Source organism: Choloepus didactylus, chromosome 1, assembly GCF_015220235.1.
Source record: "Choloepus didactylus isolate mChoDid1 chromosome 1, mChoDid1.pri, whole genome shotgun sequence".
NCBI classification, from domain to species: domain Eukaryota; kingdom Metazoa; phylum Chordata; class Mammalia; order Pilosa; family Megalonychidae; genus Choloepus; species Choloepus didactylus.
In genome coordinates, this window is record NC_051307.1 from 438087 (window position 1) to 454963 (window position 16877).

Below are 16877 nucleotides of genomic sequence, written 5' to 3' on the forward strand. Positions count from 1 at the left end.
AGTGAGTGGGTAAGATAAGGAAGTGGGGAAAGGGCAGTTGGGAGAAAGGCGGTTTCCTCCGGCAAGCCTCCCCTGCCCGTGACATTTTGGGTGAGGAAAAGGGAGCTGCCCTGACCTCGCTCCTCAGGCTCGGGGGGGCTGCAGAGGGCACTCACGCCCGTACCTACTACCCTCCCCAGGGGGTGATATCAGGTCCCCTGGCCCAGGCCTGGTAAGTCGAGGCACAAGCTCAGCTACCCGCAATTCCCCTTTCTTTTCTAATTAGAGGAAGAGGCTTTACCGGAGAGGCCCGCTAAGGGTGAGGGAAGGGGGAGGTCAGGGAAGGGAAAAAGGGGTTGACGGTGGCTCGGTGAGGCTGGAGCTCAGTGTTGGTGTGGTGCCCGGGCGCTTGACAATGGCTTCGCTGCAGCGGGTTGGGCGAAGGTGAGGGGTTTAAAGTTCAGGGGTTCAGAGAAGCTGGAACTCGAGGCGAGAGCGATGTTCAGGTGATTGGGAAGGGCCTCGCGGTCGGCGGGTTGACCGGTGGCGTTGAGGTCGCGAAGGGTTGGCTGTCATTTTGGAGTGGGGGGCGTCAGAGGTGGCGAGTCGCTGATACTGGATTTGCACGAACGAGGAAAAAATGGCATCCGTTTGTTTTCTTACAAGCTGGACAATTTTGCGGATGAGGCAGGGTCCTAAGATGAGAGCTAGAATAATTATTAATAGGGGGCCAAGAAAAGGAAGGATGTATGGGAGGATGGGAGTGAAAAAACTGGACCAATAGCTGGTGGCTTCACGGTCTCTTTTACGCTTTTCCAGTCCCTCTCGGACCCTTTTCAGGCTGTCCTCGACGAGACCTGTGGAATTGGCATATACACAGCACTCTTCTCCTAGGGCGGCGCAGAGGCCTCCTTCTTTGAGGAGGAGAAGGTCAAGACCTCGGCGGTTTTGGAGCACTACCTCAGAGAGGGAATTGACAGAATTTTTTAGATGGTAAATAGCGTTTTGTAAGTGACGAATGTCCTCGTCAACAGCCGCCCTGAGGTGAGTTAGGGCGGAGCCTTGACTGGCTAATGCAGCGATTCCGGTGCCAGTGCCGGCAAGACCTAGGAGGGAGGCAGTTGTGAGGGCGGTGATGGGCTCTCGCTTTTGCAGAAGGACAGGAGCTGCAGTTTTTTCCAGACGGAGGAAGAAGTCTTCTTCGCTGTGGTATAAGACCCTAGGGATAAGGACAATTAGGAGGCAAGTTTCTTTATATTCACTGATGATATTTGTGCTGAGACAGGGGGTAAGTCCTGTAGAGGAGCAGAGCCATTGGGAGGAGTTATGAGGAATGAGAAATTTTGCCGAGCTGCTGGGAAATGAGTAGCTGGCACAGGCAGTGAGGTCGGGAGAGTTACTGGAGCGAGGGCGGACGCACTTTCCCGTATAGGAGACTGAATGAAAGGTCAGGGGGACGGCAGAGGTATTCCAATTGCATTCCAAGGGGCTGTCCTCTGTGTTTTTTGAAAAGGAGAGGTTGGAGGCAATGGGCTCGTACAGTGAGGAAGAGGTGGAGAGGCAGAGCCAGCAGGATGAGGTAAAATTGGGGTTGGAGGAGTTTACTGAGGTAAAGGCGGCTTGGATGAGGCTGAGGAGGGGAGAGGAATAACGAGAGGGGGGCAGAAAAGGTTGGGGTGGTGGGGTTGGCGATGCGTTGTTTGCAGCTGAGGTGCGGCCTCCGGATGCGCTGCTTGTACTTGAAGTGCGGCTGGAGGGCTGTGGAAAAAGGGGGTTAATGACTTGGTTGGAACCAATGGCAGAGGGGTTTTTTAGTACAGCCTCCTTTTTTATCAAAATAAGGGAACTTGGGTTGGCTCCTTCCAAATAGATTCTGAAGCCCCAGGTTTGACCGAGTAACCAGGAGGGATTAGTGGGGAGCTGCACTGTAAGATTAAGATGTGTGCAGGATCCCTTACTTTCTTGGCCGAGCCAGTTAACAGTAGGGAGTTTGCACCCTGTAGGGGCCCACTTTAGGGTAAGGTAATGATTAGGAACAGGAGGCTTCCAATTAGTGGCTAATGTTTCACACCCCCAGTATGCACAGTAGTACTCGTTGGGGGAATTACAGTACGATTTTCCAGGATTTGAGGATGGGCACATGTAATATTGGGCCTGGGGGTTACTTACCTTTTGAGCGCAGGTTTCTTCGACTCTGGAGACAAAGGTGGTGAAAGGCTTACTCGGCTCCTGGAAGAGCTTGGTGAATTTATTAGGCCAACAGGTAGAGCAATTGGCAAACGCGCGTAAGGCGATTCCCCAAAGGATAGGCCAAAAGGTGGCAGGTACATTAATATAAGCAGACGCATTTAGAAACGCTCCAGTGCCCAAATAGGCTTCGGGGGGATGATAGACTCCAGTGGCTGCATCTTGCTCACTTTGCTTAGCTGCTTCTGCCTGGAAGTGAGCACGCCAGTCAACAAACTGACCGGGGTTAAAAATTGAACGGGCAAGCGAGGCCCAGTCTTGGGGGAGGCAATAGTTCATGGCGAGATCCTGCAGTATTTGGGAAGCATATGGGCTACCTAACCCGTCCTCCTTGACGGCCCTGCGAAGCTGCTTGATAGTATCAGAGTCAATGGGATACCAGTCATGCGGTTTCTGTGGGGTGGGGGCAAGGTTAAGAGGAAAGCAGTGAAAGGCACGAGAGAAAGGAGGGCGCGCTTGCAGAGGGCTTGGCGCGGGAGTGGGGGTAGGGGGAGCGTTGCCCCAAGGGTTGCCTTGAGGTGTAGAAGGCAGCCAGGGGTTGTTAGTCGGCAGGGTGGAAGGAGCGGCGGCAGCTGCCGGTAGCGGCTCCGAGGGGGAGCTCGCCGGAGGGAGAGGCGGGAGCGGGAGGCCCCAAGCGTCGCAAGATGGCGGCGCGGTAGGCGTGGCTAAGACACAAGATGGCGGACCAGCCCCGCCCTGTGAAAGGGCGGGGTAAAGCGCATGCGGTTTCCGGCAGGGCTTAGGGCTGACGTCATCACTAGAGCACTTCCTTCCCTCGATGGAAAAAGAAGGAGGAAGTTCGCCATCTTGGCGTGGCGCAGTGTTATTTTGCTTTTTGGGAGTCACCTCGAGCGCGTTGTTAATCTGCTCGACTAAGGACTCCGTGTCCGAGTCATGATTTGAATTAGTATCGCTATCTGAATCTGTTGGCTGGGTTGATAGGGCCTCCTTGGATTTAACGGGGCCTCGATCAGGGGGGAGGGAGCCTTGAAGGCAGGAGCGGATGGTTATCAAGGTGGGGAGCAAGCCGGGAGGGAAGCACTTGCTCTCATGTTCCATGGCGTTGGTGACTCGATCAATAAGACGATCATAAATAACAGGGTCCCAAAGATGGCAAGTGGTGAGCCATGGGTTAAAGGGCAGCAGGAGGTCCCAGTATATCTGCAGCTGCCGGACAGACACTTTACAGCGATGCGTGTCTAGGAGACCCGCTAGAGCACGAACTTGAGGTGCCTGGCATGTAGATAGACGATTACCCATAGCTGAGGGGAGAGGAGGGGGGTTTGTTTACCGAGCAGAGAGAATGAGATAAACCGTGGCCTTGAGGCCGAAGGAGACGGCGAGAGCAGAAAGCAGTGCCCTTTGGCAACGGGAGCAGTCGGGGGGCGGTTGCAAAGAGGCACACGGCGCCAAATGAGGAAATAAAGATACAAAGAACTACAGCAAAGTAATGGAGGGGAAGAGGGAGAGCGTTAGGAGGAACGGGGGTCATAGAAGTGCGCATACAATAGGACGAAGAGAGCGTGGGGGATACTCCTACTGGATGAAGAGAGCGTGGGGGAAGGGAGGAGCGGCTTCGGAGCAAGGAACCTCCCACGGCTCCGGAAGCGGCGAAGGAGAGGCGGCCCTTACCTTGCAGGCGAGGAAACGGGAAGCTGGAGAGGCGTCCGGGTGAGCGGGCGACCTGCCAAACTGTCGTGTGGAGACGTTCCTCACACGGGGCACCAGTTGTGGTCGGGGTTACTGCTTCTGGGGGGAGGGGCGGCCGGTAGCTGAGCCCTCAGCTCTCGGGGCTGCTTAAAGGGTACCGGCGGCGGGGGCTCTTTCCCGGAGGCGAGGGAGAGGCGGAGGACTTGGCCGGGTCCTCGGCGAGAGGCGTGCAAGGTGTGGAGGGCGGCGATAAGGACAAGACACTCTTCATCCAGTAGGAGCATGCGCCAAAGAGGCTTTATTCAGGGGTGATCACAGGTTATATAGGCTGGTAAGAAGGGTAGGGCTGGAAAAGAGGTGAAGTAGCCTTAAATGGCAATACTGAAGGAAGAGGGGCTAGGATTGGTTCTGAGAGGACGCAGGAGCCGTTGCAGCGGGGCGGGGTTTATTCTGGCCACGGTGCATGCGCGCTGGCGGTGGCAGGAGTGGCCTTGGCACCAGGGAGTGAGTGGGTAAGATAAGGAAGTGGGGAAAGGGCAGTTGGGAGAAAGGCGGTTTCCTCCGGCAAGCCTCCCCTGCCCGTGACATTTTGGGTGAGGAAAAGGGAGCTGCCCTGACCTCGCTCCTCAGGCTCGGGGGGGGCTGCAGAGGGCACTCACGCCCGTACCTACTACCCTCCCCAGGGGGTGATATCAGGTCCCCTGGCCCAGGCCTGGTAAGTCGAGGCACAAGCTCAGCTACCCGCACAGATGGAATTGGGAGGTAGTGTGCAGGCAGATTCAAAGACAATGAATAAATCATCTTATTCCAGAAAAGAAAAATTGAAACCATGTGGCAAAACATTGATAGGTAAATGAGAGATATTCTTTATAATTTCCTTATATTTGAATTATTACATTGAAAAGGCCAAAAAAGTTTTATTTAGTAGCCACATCTCCTGACTTGGTCCTATATTAGTGGGGGGTGGGGTGGGGTGAGCTCAGGAAATACCTGACTTGGTTCCGTGACCCTTGGGAATCATGTTTCCTAATACAGATTATCAGGAAAGAGGCAGGTGTTTGTGGCTGAGATATCGTCATGGTTCCTAATTGGAGGATTTGAGAGTACAGTTTGCACACAGCAGGAACCCAGTTATTTGAGGGCCCCCCCATTTGTCGGTGCACGTGTGAACTGGACGATTCCTTTCCAGGGCACGGTCACCAGCACTGCAACCTGTGCCCAACTGCACAAGAAGGCCGAGCGGGTGGCCGCAGCCTTGATGGAGAAGGGCAGGCTGAATGTCGGGGACCACGTGGCTTTGGTCTACCCCCCAGGTGAGCCAGCAGAGGCCCCAGTGGACGTCCCCTCCCTGCGTGTGCCCACCCCTCGGCTCCGGCTCGCGCCTCCTTCCCACTCACGTCCACGTCCCGTCTGCGGCCGAGGTCGTCAGCCCACACTCCATCCTCATCGTGCCAGTTCCTGGGTCAGGCGGGCATCCTCCCCCTTCTTTACACAAGCAGGCCTACCCTCGTAGATAATTAGAGATAATGCTGTGATTAGTCATCCTTTTCTTAGTGCAGTCTTTATTCTCCTTTTGCTTTTTTAACCTGGCTCTCCCACACCATTTCCCTTGGCCCCTTCCTCATCAGGTAGCCACAGCAGGGTTCTCCTGGGACCCTTCCACGTTTCTCCCTTGTTTGTGCAATCCTGTGTCGTCACACATGGGTGTGCAAATGCACACACACATGCTGAGGCTCTGTTTTTTGGTCGCTGTGTTATGAAGTTGTGAGACCGTCTCAAGTATCTTCGTGCATCTTGCTTTTCTGATTCGCAGTCACTTTGGAAATCCCAGCAGCACACCTGGTGTGACCTTTACCCACTGCAGAGCTCCTGTCTCGCGTTCCCGTGGACCCTGGGGTGGGCCGCGCCAAGCCGCTTCCTCAGCCTGCAGCCCGCCCTCCCGGTCGTTTCTGGGGGACAGTGAGCAGGACGGCTCTTTACATTTTCATAGGTGTTGTTGCATTGCCGTTCCCGTAGCTGGCATGAGAAAGTTTTTTAATACAGCATCATCCTCAGCAGCAAGAATTGGAGGTCTTTTTAGTTTTGCCTGTCTGGTCCCTTGCCTACTTTTAAAATAGGTTGCCCTACATCTTAAACAACATTTTGTAGTTTCCTTTATGTGCAGCCTGTAACTTTGTCTTTAAATATTTTCTTAAAAGTTTTAGTAGTTTAGTACATAAACTATTTCCCATTCCCAATTCTAGGTCCATATTGCTAGAGTAGAGAAAAGCTACACATTTTTATATATAATTATTATATTATTTTTATATTTTTATATTTTGTTTCTAGCCCCTTAACAAATTCTCTTAATTCTAGTAATTTTTGCCCAGAGACTCTTGTATTGTTTAGATAAATTCAAATTCCAACATACTGCGTTTTCAGTGTTTATACCGGTTATTCCGTTTACTATATTTGCCACACCTCCAGGACAAGGTGAGTTAACGTGAGAATGAGGATCAACGTCCAGCTCCCTTCTAAATTGAGATGGTTTGGGGTTTGGAGACTTAGTATAGTATTTACTGTTATTGCAGCGGTTGTTTTCAGCACCATCTTTATAAAGTTTAAATGATGTCCCTTCTCCTGTTGTTCTACTTTTTTTTATTAGAAGTGACTGCTGGATCTCATTTAATGCCTTTTCAGCATCTGTTATTTGATTATATGGTTTTCCCTCCTTAATCTTTTGATGTAATGAATTTTAGGGATATATTTCCATATACCAAACCACCCTTATGTTCCTGTAATAACCCGGCTTGATCATAATGTAATTCATCGACTCATTGTTGGAGTTCATTTGTTTATATCTTATTTAAAATTTTCACATCTAAGTTCATTTGTTTATATCTTATTTAAAATTTTCACATCTACATTTATAAGTGAGAGTAGATTTAGTTTTCTATTTTTTGAGCTGTGTTTGTACAAAGGTTTTGGTGTTAATATATGAAAAGTATTGAAGACATTTCCTTCTTTTTCATTGGTCTGGCATTATTTAAGTAGAATTATTTCTGTTTGAAAGGTAGACAGAACTCAGTTGAGATCCTCCCCTATGATCTTGATACCTTTTTGTTAACTTTTTTGTTATAAAGTAAAACCCACATGGAGAAAGCCATGCGAAACGCATGTGACTTACGAATTAATATAAAGCAAACACCCTATAACCACCACCCAGGCCAATAAATAGATTTTTGCCAACTACCTCAGAAATCCTTCTGCGTCTCCCTCCCTTATCAAGCCCTTCTCTTAAGAGTAACCTCTGTCCTGACTGCTACATTCATTTCCTTCCATTTCTGTATCGTTTTATCACCTAAGTGAGCATCCCTAGACACCATAGTTTAGTGTGCCACTGTTTTCAAGATGTGGTATTTCTCTCTTTTAGTCTGTGGCTCCCCTCTGCCCCGCTCTTTTTCTCGTCATTTGTCTGCGGGAGACCCCTGGGCTGCAGGATTTCCCGCACTCCACCCGGTGCCAGCTGTGCTCATAGAGCAGCCTGGCTTGTCCCTTGCTCCCTCTGCTTCTGGAAGTTGGCAGGAGCCTCCGCACACTGGGTCAGACGTAGGCTCCATTCCTCGGACGAGGCTGTTCCTTCCTTGCATCAGGAACCATGAAATGTGCGGTTGTCTCCTTTCGTGGTGCTGACAGCTGCTGATGCTCAGTGTTCTGGATCCTTTAACTTGGTAGCAGTCACAGAACAGTGAGATTCTAGTTCTTTCATTTCTTTTTCATTTATCAAGTATAAATGCCTAATAAAGAGACCCAGTGGTAGAAATCATATTTGAAAGGCAGAATAATGTTCTCTCCTGTCAGTTTTCAGTAAAATGAATTTTGATCTCTATCATATGCCAAAGGTAACCTGTGAAGTTTTTTCAAAAATAGCATGGTGAAATGGATTTAAACATGTTTGGTGGGTTTCAGTTGCTGAGATTGCTATCGCCCCTGAGGCTCCGAGTGCGCATCTCTGGTCAGTGGGAGACATGGGGTGGCCCCGAGCCCTGTGGACACCGCTCCAGGCCCTTCTCTCCGCCTCCCGCCTCAGACCTGAAGTGCCCGTTTCTCCATGGGGCTCTCGTCCCAGTGTTTCGAGAACGAAATCTGGGCAGTAGCATTACTGCTTCAGTGGGCTGAGCTAGGAACCATAAATATACATAAAATACGTCTCTTAGGGAGGAAGTGCCTTACCAGCACACACTGCTACTTCCAGTTCACATTCAGAATTGCCTGATTTTTACCAAACCTTTTCTACATTACACATGTATCTCCGTTCTTCCATGCTCAGAGTCCTGGTTCTTCAGGACCGGGGAGATGACAGAAGGAGAACTCAGGCACACCTCCTTTTATTACACTTGGCTTTGTTGCGTTTCACGTACTTTGTTTTCTACACGTTGAAGGTTTCTGGCAAGTCCCCACAGGATCTCTAACTCCTGCGCCTTCTCTCCCGCCCTCGTCCACCCCCCACTCACGAGGCTCTGCTGAGGGTGTTTGTTCCCTCCTGGGACCCCTCCGGGTGTGACTTTCCTCTCCTGTGCGTCCACTGGGGCCGCCCGTGCCCCTCTCCCTCCCTCCCTCCCTCCCTCGTTCTCCCCATCCCCGCCTCCAGGTCCCAGTTGACACCCGTGGCACAGGCTTGGGTTGTCTTTCTCTCGCTCACTGGTGAACCTCACCCGGGACGGGGTCTCCCCGTTCCCCCCGGAGGCTGGGGGGACGCCCTGCCGCGCGGCTGCCTCGCTTCACTGCTGAGGAGGCTGGCCGCAGCTTCACTGCCAGCGGTCAGGCTGGTCTGTCTGCCTGCGGACGAGCCTCCCTCCTCGGGAGAAGGTGAGCAGCCGCCACCAGCACGGCTGCTTGAGGCCCAGGGTCGGCTCCGACGCTCTCTCCCCAGGGGTGGAGCTGATCGCCACGTTCTACGGCTGCCTCTACTGCGGCTGCGTGCCCGTCACCGTGCGGCCCCCCCACCCGCAGAACCTGGCCACCACGCTGCCCACCGTCAGGATGATCGTGGAGGTACGGAGCCCCTGCGCGCGCACAGGAGGGCGCCCCGCCGCAGCGCCGCTCTGACCTGGGCCCTGCCCCCGTGCCCCCGCAGGTCAGTAAGGCGGCGTGCGTGCTCACCACCCAGGCCATCATGCGGCTGCTGAGGTCCAAGGAGGCGGCCGCCGCCGTGGACACCAAGGCCTGGCCGACCATCCTGGACACAGGTGTGCCGCCCTCAGCTGGCGGCTGCTCGGCCCTCCCCGGCTGCGCTGCAGGCACCGCGTCGTGCTTGAGTCAGGGCGGAGATCAGCTGATGGGCTGCAGGGCCCCAAGCCTCGGCCCCCACCTCAGGGCCCTTCCCTCCGCCTCCAAGCCCTGCGCCCGCCCCACGCCCGCCCCGCACCCTGCGCCCGCCCCGCACCCGCCCCGCATTCTGTACCCGCCCCGCACCCGCCCCGCATTCTGTACCTGCCCTGCCCCCTCCTCGCACCCTGTACCTGCCTCGCGCCGGCCCCGCACCGAGTGTCCTCAGTGGCATGTAGATCCAGCTTCGCTCGTGTGGCTGCCTCCTGCAGGCACACTGAGTTGGCAGTTCTCTGAGGCTTTCTGCTGGTCTCCTGGGGGCACAGCTCCACTGGGCCACCCCCAGCGGCCCTTGCCAAAAGTTGTGGGCCAGCCCGGCAGTGGCAGTGAACTCCCCAGCCGCATCAGAACACCCAGCCAGTGCTCCTCCTTCCCTGCCCCACGTGTGACTCGCCAGACTCGGCTGTGTTCTGGATGCCTCCCCTGAGCCGGGGCCACCTGTCTGCCCTCTGTGGGCGGCACAGGGCTGAGGGCCGGGCTCGGGAGCAGGTCCACTGTGTGGGGACGTGGTTGCACCCGTCACGTGGCTCTCGTGGAACTCAGTGAAGCAAGCTCAGCCAGGGGGCCATTCTCGCTGTGGGGGTGGCAAGGCCCTCACCTCCCTAGATCCCCCTTTCTCCACATAAAGAAAGCAACTTCCCATCCAGCTCTGACGGCCCGGGCACCACCCTGGCCTCCACGCGCACGGCTGACCTGGCGAGTCCCAGCCAAGGGAGGGGAGCTCCCCAGAGTGCACGCACCCTGGCCTCCACGCGCACGGCTGACCTGGAGAGTCCCAGCCAAGGGAGGGGAGCTCCCCAGAGTGCACGCGGCCAAGCAAGTGTGGGTGCTGTGCCCGAGGTCTGCGTGCTCAGAGTGGCGGAGGCATTGGCATTCCTGGTGTTTCTGATTTAACAGATGACATCCCGAAAAAGAAGGTGGCTGCTGTTTTCAGGCCTCCGTCCCCCGATGTGCTCGCGTACTTGGACTTCAGTGTGTCCACCACGGGGATGCTGGCAGGGGTGAAGGTAGGGCCTGCAGGGAGGCCCCGGGCAGAAGCAGTTTGATGTACTGTCTGTTGTCTTAACCACAGCAGAAGCAGCATCATTTCTTAAAATTTGTCTAAAATACCAGTAAACCCCAAATTAGATTAGCCTGAGGGTAATGCATATTTGATGCCTTGTGTTGATGCCCAACATTTCTGATTTAAGACTCTCTGCCCCAAGGAGTGAGTGGCTTTGATGAGTCCTTTTCCTTACTCGGCACTGAGAGCTCAGTTAAATTATTTAATACCCTGAAATTTGGAAGGTTTTTTTGGTGGGTCATTTCTTGGGTGTTACTTGGCTGTCTGGAGAGTCGAGCAGTCTTTTAAGGACGTTAGTGTGATGTTGAGAGCTGGGTGCTCCTGCGTGCTCCAGGTAGCAGACTGTCATTGAACAGCTTTTCTTCCTCACGCCAAGCAGACCTCTTATTTTCTTCCCGGAGATGTCACATGCAGCCACCAGCGCCTTGTGCCGCTCCATAAAGCTGCAGTGTGAGCTGTATCCCTCGCGTCAGATCGCCGTCTGCCTCGACCCTTACTGCGGTCTCGGCTTCGCCCTGTGGTGCCTGTGCAGGTGCGTACATGTGCTGCCACGTCCACCACGTGCCGGCACGGAGCCTTCACGCCAGAGGCTCAGGAAGAGGGTGATAGACGCGTGCATGGGTTTTTCTGGGGGTGGCTGGAGTCTGGGTCTGAAATTGAGCAAAAGGGTAAAATGTACTTTTCATTAAATACAAAAGACTTCCTGGAATTAGTAATTAGGAAAAAACAACTTGATTCCAACAAATATTAGAAAGTGGTGATAGATCTTGGACAGTGGAACACCCGAGTCACCCCCACGATGCTGTCACAGGACACCAGGCTCCGTGTCTCCCCAGTGCCAGTGTCCTTCCTGCGTGAACCCGCGCTGACCAGGTGGACACGCGTGCCCGCTGTTCTGACCAGCAGGGAGGTGTCCTTGGCAGGGGCACCAGTCACCCTCCCCGATGCCGGGTGGTCTATGCAGGGTGGGCTGTCTCTTGCAGTGTGTATTCAGGACACCAGTCTGTGCTGGTGCCGCCCCTGGAGCTGGAAAGCAACGTGTCTGTGTGGCTATCAGCCGTCAGCCAGTACAAGGCCCGCATCACCTTCTGCTCGTACTCGGTGATGGAGATGTGCACCAAGGGGCTGGGGGCTCAGACGGGCGCGCTCAGGGTGAGCATGTGCACACGGGGTGGGGGGCTCAGGGTGAGGGTGGGGTCTCAGGAGGGGTGGGAGGCTCACCCAGAGGCTCAGGGTGCGCATGGAGGGTGTGGGCAGGTGGGCGGCTCAGGGCCAGGGGGCTGCCAAGTGCAGGGCTCCTCCTTTGGCTTCTGCTGGGACCTCTGGCAAGGTCTGAGAAAAGGACAGCCCCCGACAACCATGTGTGGGGCATGTGCTCCGGGCCTGAGTGCCCCTCTCTGGTAGATGAAGGGGGTGAACCTGTCTTGCGTGCGCACGTGCATGGTGGTCGCCGAGGAGCGGCCCCGCATCGCCCTGACTCAGTCCTTCTCCAAGCTCTTCAAAGACCTGGGCCTGTCCGCACGCGCCGTGAGCACCACCTTCGGGTGCAGGGTCAATGTGGCTGTCTGCTTACAGGTAGGGTTCCCGGGTGGGGCTCGGGATGGGGCTCACAGGTGGGGTCACGGGTAGGGGTCACGGGTGAGGCAGGGGCCCCCGCTCAGCTCACGCAGGTGGGCAGTTCACACCGACCACGTGAGGTGCTCCTTGCAGGTTTCTTACTTGGCCGTGAGTCCTCTGGCCTCCTCTGTTTCTCTCTCGACTTGTGGTGGTTTGTTCACAAATAGCATTCTAGCTTTGAGAGCCTTGCAGATTTATTTTAAAACATACTCTGTTCTCACTGATCAACCAAGGAAGGGTTGATTGGGGGTGGGGGGCACTGTTTTTTGGACAGTGGCTATCAGCCATCTATTAGTTACCTATAAAAATCTCTAAATTGGATATAATGTGTAGCTGATTGATCTTACTGTTATACTGTTTTAAGACATCTGGCAATTCTAAATTGAAACATCAGTGAATGTGATCATTTGTATTGCCCCAAATTAATTTTTAAAGCCCTAAGTTATTTTACTTATTAAAGAGAAACATGAAGTTTCAGAAACGGAATAACTGAGCTGCAGTGCTGTTCTATTTCTTCAGACGGTGATGGCCATTTTTCGGAGTTTGTACTAGTACCTCAATTTCAATTCTTTATTAAAATGCCTTAAGAGTAAATAGCTTATTAGGTAGCCTGGGTACTGAATGACATATTTATCCACGTGGTTCGAGAGCTGAGGGAGGGAAAGGCATCGCTGGAGCCTGCCAGGCCTCAGGTGTGGCTCCTTCTCGCCCCGAGCCCAGCTGGGCCTGTTTCCCTGGTGTTTCTGCTGCTCCCTCAGCCTTGACAGTATCTGCCCACCACACTGGGCCTCCGGCTGTCCCGTGCAACGGGGGAGACGAGGGAGGGGGTCTCTTCTGGATGCCCCTTCAGTTCCAGGGTGTGTGACTGACCCTGGGAGGTCCTGCCTGGTCAGTCACTGTGTGTTTAGCATCTAGAAACCTGTGCTTGGCTTTGATGGATATTTAAAGACTGTTCTGTTTGTTGGCATGTGGAGTGCCACGTGTTGGGAATGTACGGACATCACATGTATGGTTGGCAGAATCTTAACTGAGTATTCACATTTGTTCCTTAAGCTGCAGTGATGCCTTTTGTTCTCTGACCGTGTGTTTCTCACGTGGCCTGTTGCCTCTGTTTGTGTTTTCCTTGTGGCTGTTTCTGTCCTTCCTACTTTGCTGCCTCCTTTACCTCTGTCAGCCAAACAGGCTGGGAAAGCTGGCTGAGCAGGTACGACACGTGTGTGCATGCATGTGTGTGTGCGTGTGCCTGCTTCCACCCCCTCCTTTCCAGCACCTGCTTGTCGTTCAGTGAGTTCATGTGATTCTTGTGAATTTCAGATCAATAAATGTTTCTTGTGCCATCTTACTTTGTTCACAGTGGATATTACTCGATGTATTATAGTAGCTCCTTCGTAACCAGATGTTCTAGCATCCTTGGGAGGAAGGGCTGCCTCTAAGTCTCAGTGCAGAAGTTGTTTCAATTCCAGGGCAGACATAAGTTACGTTGTCTGGGACTTTCAGAGAGTGATGCTCATCATTGGTCACTGGATTTGATGTTCCTTGTCTAATAAAATGGAACATTATGTCCTTTAATTGATGAGGGTGAATGTCAAGGGTAAGATTTAGAATCAGGGTCAGAGAAGAGACAAGTGAAGACTGAGAGGGGCTCTGTGCTGTGCTCGCTCCTGCGTGGAGCCAGGTCAGTTGGTAAGAAGCCAGGCCCCACCCTCAGGTGGCTCAGACCCGGAACTCCAGCTGGCACAAGGTGACATTTTGCTTGGTGCGGTCGAGCCCTGCAGACGCCGAGTAGCAGGCCAGGGTCAGGAGTGCCCTCGGGGCCTCAGGCTGCACATAGGCAAGGAGGATGTGTGCTCCTGCCAGAGGCCCCTCTGCTGCTCTCCCCGCAGGGCACAGCCGGCCCAGACCCGACGACGGTCTACGTGGACATGAGGGCACTGCGCCACGACAGGTAACGGCCTTGCAGGCCCCAGGTTCTGCCTGCACCCTACTTGCCACCCGATGAACCCCTTGAACTTTCACTCCGGGTCCTGACTTAGTCTGCGCCGTCTGCAGACCTCCCTGGCACCCCGGGCAGTAGAGGGGCAGCCGGGCTGCTGGGAGCCGCAGAGAGGAGCAGAGTAGGCCCCCCGGGCACATCCTTGCTGCGGGAGCCGTGGCTCCCCTTTGTGCCTGGTTCTCGCAGCTGCAGCAACATGCATTTGTCTGTCGTTGGCGCCAAGGGCAGTAAGAGGGTTGGGACATTTGACGCTTAGCTTTTTGTGGGAAAAGGTGGAAGACAAGCAAGCCAGTGAGGCCGAGGACGTTTCCAGTGAGGCAATCCAGCGTGGGCCTCAGCCTTACCTCAGTGAGCCGGAGGCCACATGCTGCTCTGTGTTCTCCTGTGTGTTCAGGGCTCCTCCAGCTTTTAGTCCGGATCCCAATTCTGAATCCTCAGATATGGTCACACTGCAGCTTGAGGGTGGCGAGAGTCAGCAGGTCCTGGGGGTGCTGCGTAAGCTGCTGACAGATCAGAGCTGTGCAGGGGCAGTCACACCAAGTTCCTTCCTGAAAGTTTCCAGTTACCTCGTGGTTTGACTTTGTAGAAATTATCATCTGGGTAGTAAGTCTTACTCTGGAATTTTTCCCTTATTAATTTTTAGGGTGCGTTTGGTGGAACGAGGTTCTCCACACAGTTTGCCGTTGATGGAGTCTGGGAAGGTACTGGAATCTAGACTTGGTGCTCATCCCAGACATGAGTCTGTGAAGGGTGTGATGGACCGGAAGGGCCCCGTTGGGGCAGGGGCTGGTGCGGAAGGCTCCCTTCCCCTTTGCTCCAGACACGTAGAAATGCCACTGAAACTTTAAATACCCATCATGTGCAGAGAGAAGGGGCCTGCGTGGCACGTGGGGTGAAGCCGGGACCTGGAGGACTCAGCCCTGGGCCAGGAAGCCGTCCCCTCCCAGGGCCTCAGGCAGGAGAAGCCCGGCCTGCAAAGAGGGGCGCCTGGAGCTGATGGCACCGCAGGGGCTAGGAGTCCCTGGGAGTTTCCCCCAAGCGCTCATGGGCCCATGTGCCTGAGGGCAGATCCACAGTAGAAACAGGACAGGGAGGTTCAAAGGAAGGAAGACAACCCGCAGCCGCCAGGCGGGTTGGAAGAATCGCCGGTTCCATGAGAGCCCGATGGAGACTCTGCCTGGGAGTGTCCCGGAGCAGCCGCGGTGTCCCACCCCGGGTGGGCAGCGTCCCACAGGACCAGTGGCCAGGCTGGGTCAGAGGTGGCCCCTGCCCCGCATGTCCTCCTCACCCGGGGGCAGGTGGGGTCCCCTCTGCAGAGGCAAGAAGCAGGGAACCTGGCCCGGGCCGCGATGCCCCAAGGGCCCCTCGACTCCGCTGCGCCCTCCCCTGCGCAGCCTGTCCGTGTGCCTGGAGGGGCCTCGGGGGCTCACGCCTGGGGTCGCTGGGAGTGTGAGGGACAGCGCTGCGGCCTGTCACTGCAGAGGGTGGCCAGGGCGGCCGCCTAAGCAGACACCGGGGAAGACGTCCCCTGCGGGGCCCCAGGGCTGTGCCGGGAAGGCAGAGCTGCAGGAGGCCGGTCACTGTGGGCGCGGTCAGCGCTGGTCAGGGAGGACAGAGCCCGAGAGCAAAGGGGCCCCAGAGACAAGGAGACAGGAAAGCTGAGAATCCTCCAGAATCGAAGTGAGACCCGGGCCGAGCAGGGGGTGGGCCACACCTCCTCCCGAGGCTCTGAAGCCACAGGACCCAGAATCGAAGAGGAGGTGGAAGGGGCGTGAGGCGGCTGTGGGCTCAGCGCAGAGCAGCCTGGGCAGCGGCCGAGGACGCCGTGGCCGGGTGCCGGCCTCCAGGGCAGGGGCGGCGGAGGTGAGTGTGAGAGGAGCGGCCGCGAGCACACCTCCGGGGCTGGAGCCAGGGTCTTGGAAGGCCAGGGGCGCGGGTCCCACAAACGCGTTTTTATAAACCAGAGCACATGCTTCTTGACTTGAGCATATTTTCCTGCATCCATAAGCCTTTAAATAATTCCTTTTAGCGTCTATTAGTATTTATGGCTGTGCCATAAAGTTTTTAATCATCTTTTGCTCCTCTCACATTTTGCATTTGCACATAATTGGGCCAGAGGGACAGCAGCCACACCTCCCCTGTCACCCTCTCCTGTAATGTAGAGGGGAAGGAGCTGAGGCCTCAGGAGGAAGTGACCAGGTGCCCAGGTGTGGTCATCATTTCCCAGGAATGTTCTCGTGGCTCCTGGGCAGAAGGGGGATGTGGGTCCACGAGGCCTCCCTGTCCTCGAGTGGGCACACCTGTTGGTGCTCAGCAGCTGGCAGCAAGCCGAGGCAAGAGCGTGCTGCAAACGCTTGCAGAGAGGCTGAGTGCGGTGGGCTGGACGGTCCCCGGCCGTCCAGGGAGGGAGGCTGGGCTCGCTCTGCTCCACGGGCTGTGACCTGCCCCACGGGAAGACTCGAGACCCTAGGGCGGAAAAGACGGGTCCGTTCCTAAGAACCAAGCTGATTCTGCCGAGATTCACAGTTTTAGTTTTATCTATTAGTGTTCATTATTTATTTTAAGATACAGTCAAATTTGGAGTGGCTTCTAAACTTCCTGGTCTGTCACATGTATCTTAGGTCAGCCCCCCAGGGTTGATAAAAATTGTTTTAGAAATTTAACCAGGAGCAGTGTTTTTATGAACGTTTTCTCCTCCTTCCAGATCCTTCCGGGAGTGAAGGTCATTATTGTGCACACAGAGACCAAGGGGCCCCTCGGAGACTCACACCTGGGAGAGGTACGTGCCCCTCGCGGAGGCCGTGGGCGCTGGGAGGGGTGTGTCCCCCGCCTCGACTCCCTCCTGTTTGGTGTTGGTGCCGCTGTTGCCGGCAGGAGGTTCCTCGGGACTCCTCACCCTCTGGGGTCACACAGGCCTTCGGGAACGTCAGCGCCCCCGGGCACCTGATGCAGGCCCAGCAG

At 55.0% G+C, this 16877-nt stretch overlaps 1 protein-coding gene across 5 annotated transcripts in view; it reads left to right on the plus strand.

Moving 5' to 3' along the window:
* The window catches only part of DIP2A (disco interacting protein 2 homolog A), a 123842-nt gene that overhangs the window by 101522 nt on the left and 5443 nt on the right, over window positions 1-16877 (plus strand). For all 5 annotated transcript variants that reach the window (XM_037829979.1, XM_037829965.1, XM_037829986.1 and 2 more), the window contains 10 exons: window positions 5066-5189; window positions 8789-8910; window positions 8993-9104; window positions 10141-10250; window positions 10708-10838; window positions 11290-11458; window positions 11711-11881; window positions 13807-13868; window positions 14560-14617; window positions 16621-16695. In XM_037829979.1, the coding sequence (XP_037685907.1) occupies window positions 5066-5189; window positions 8789-8910; window positions 8993-9104; window positions 10141-10250; window positions 10708-10838; window positions 11290-11458; window positions 11711-11881; window positions 13807-13868; window positions 14560-14617; window positions 16621-16695 (1134 nt within the window). The remainder of the gene's footprint in view (window positions 1-5065; window positions 5190-8788; window positions 8911-8992; window positions 9105-10140; window positions 10251-10707; window positions 10839-11289; window positions 11459-11710; window positions 11882-13806; window positions 13869-14559; window positions 14618-16620; window positions 16696-16877) is intronic.